The 855-nt window shown below is 40.0% G+C and overlaps 1 protein-coding gene across 1 annotated transcript in view; it reads right to left on the bottom strand.

The window, feature by feature from the left end:
• Nucleotides 1–232: 232 nt before the first annotated feature.
• Nucleotides 233–855, bottom strand: part of CTNS (cystinosin, lysosomal cystine transporter) — a 6,604-nt gene continuing 5,981 nt past the window's right edge. The window contains exons 9-10 of the mRNA XM_010017201.1: nt 776–855; nt 233–395 (exon numbers count right to left, since the gene is read on the bottom strand). The exon at nt 776–855 is cut by the window's right edge and continues 56 nt beyond it. Of these exons, the coding sequence (XP_010015503.1) occupies nt 265–395; nt 776–855 (211 nt within the window). The 3' untranslated portion in view covers nt 233–264. The remainder of the gene's footprint in view (nt 396–775) is intronic.

Below are 855 nucleotides of genomic sequence, written 5' to 3'. Positions count from 1 at the left end.
TAATGGAAGAAGAGCCATGTGTTGCTTGGACAGCTCCCACTAAGCTGTCGTTGCAGCTTCAACAGGCACGAGTCTTCCATTTGCAAGCAGTGTCAAGATAGCTTGCTGTCCATTAAGGCATCTGGCATTTTGCAAGGCAACAGTTTGTATTCCACAGCAGAGAGGATCAAAGTATAAACAGATCAGAACTGTCAGTAGGCATCTTGAAAGTCTTCAGCCAGGGTAGAAGCAAGTTCAATTTAAAGCTTTTCTTCAGAAGTGATGTTATTCACAAGGTTCATACCCTTGTCTCCTATAAAGGCAGTAGTGTTGGACAATAAAAACAATATCAAAGATGATGGAGAAGACACCCAGGCCAAACTTGGTTGGATCTCCAAAGATTAACTTCCACTGATCTGTCAAACACAAAATTAGAAAGTTAAAACCAACTCCCTCAAGTGTAGTCTTGTCTCAAGACTACAAGGTTATGTCATGCATGTTAGAGAATTTCATGTTTATTACCTGCACTGCTTAGACACACCTTAAGACTGACTGTAGTGCGCATGTTTTGCAAAGCTAATTAATAACTGTTCCTATGGTTTCTACAAAATAGCTATTTCATTTTCTGTTTGGAAGGAATAGGAAGAGATTCTTTATTCTTATATACAAAAATCTACCCATACTATAGCACAAACATCATTCTCCCAAGATAACCTACTGGTTTATACCTGCTTTGTAGCAGGATTCTCCCAACCTCTTAAGAAAGGCCCTTACACCACTTCAGTTCCAGCCTTACCGTTGTTGTATGACTGCAAAAACATCTGGAGAAGGCTGAAGCTTCCACCGGTGAAGTCAAGCAATACATTTCCAATACTC

Source organism: Nestor notabilis, unplaced genomic scaffold (assembly GCF_000696875.1).
Source record: "Nestor notabilis isolate BGI_N333 unplaced genomic scaffold, ASM69687v1 scaffold8046, whole genome shotgun sequence".
In the NCBI taxonomy this organism is placed as follows: domain Eukaryota; kingdom Metazoa; phylum Chordata; class Aves; order Psittaciformes; family Psittacidae; genus Nestor; species Nestor notabilis.
Note: the sequence above shows the minus strand (reverse complement) of the source record. Positions and strands in the feature narration are given on the sequence as shown.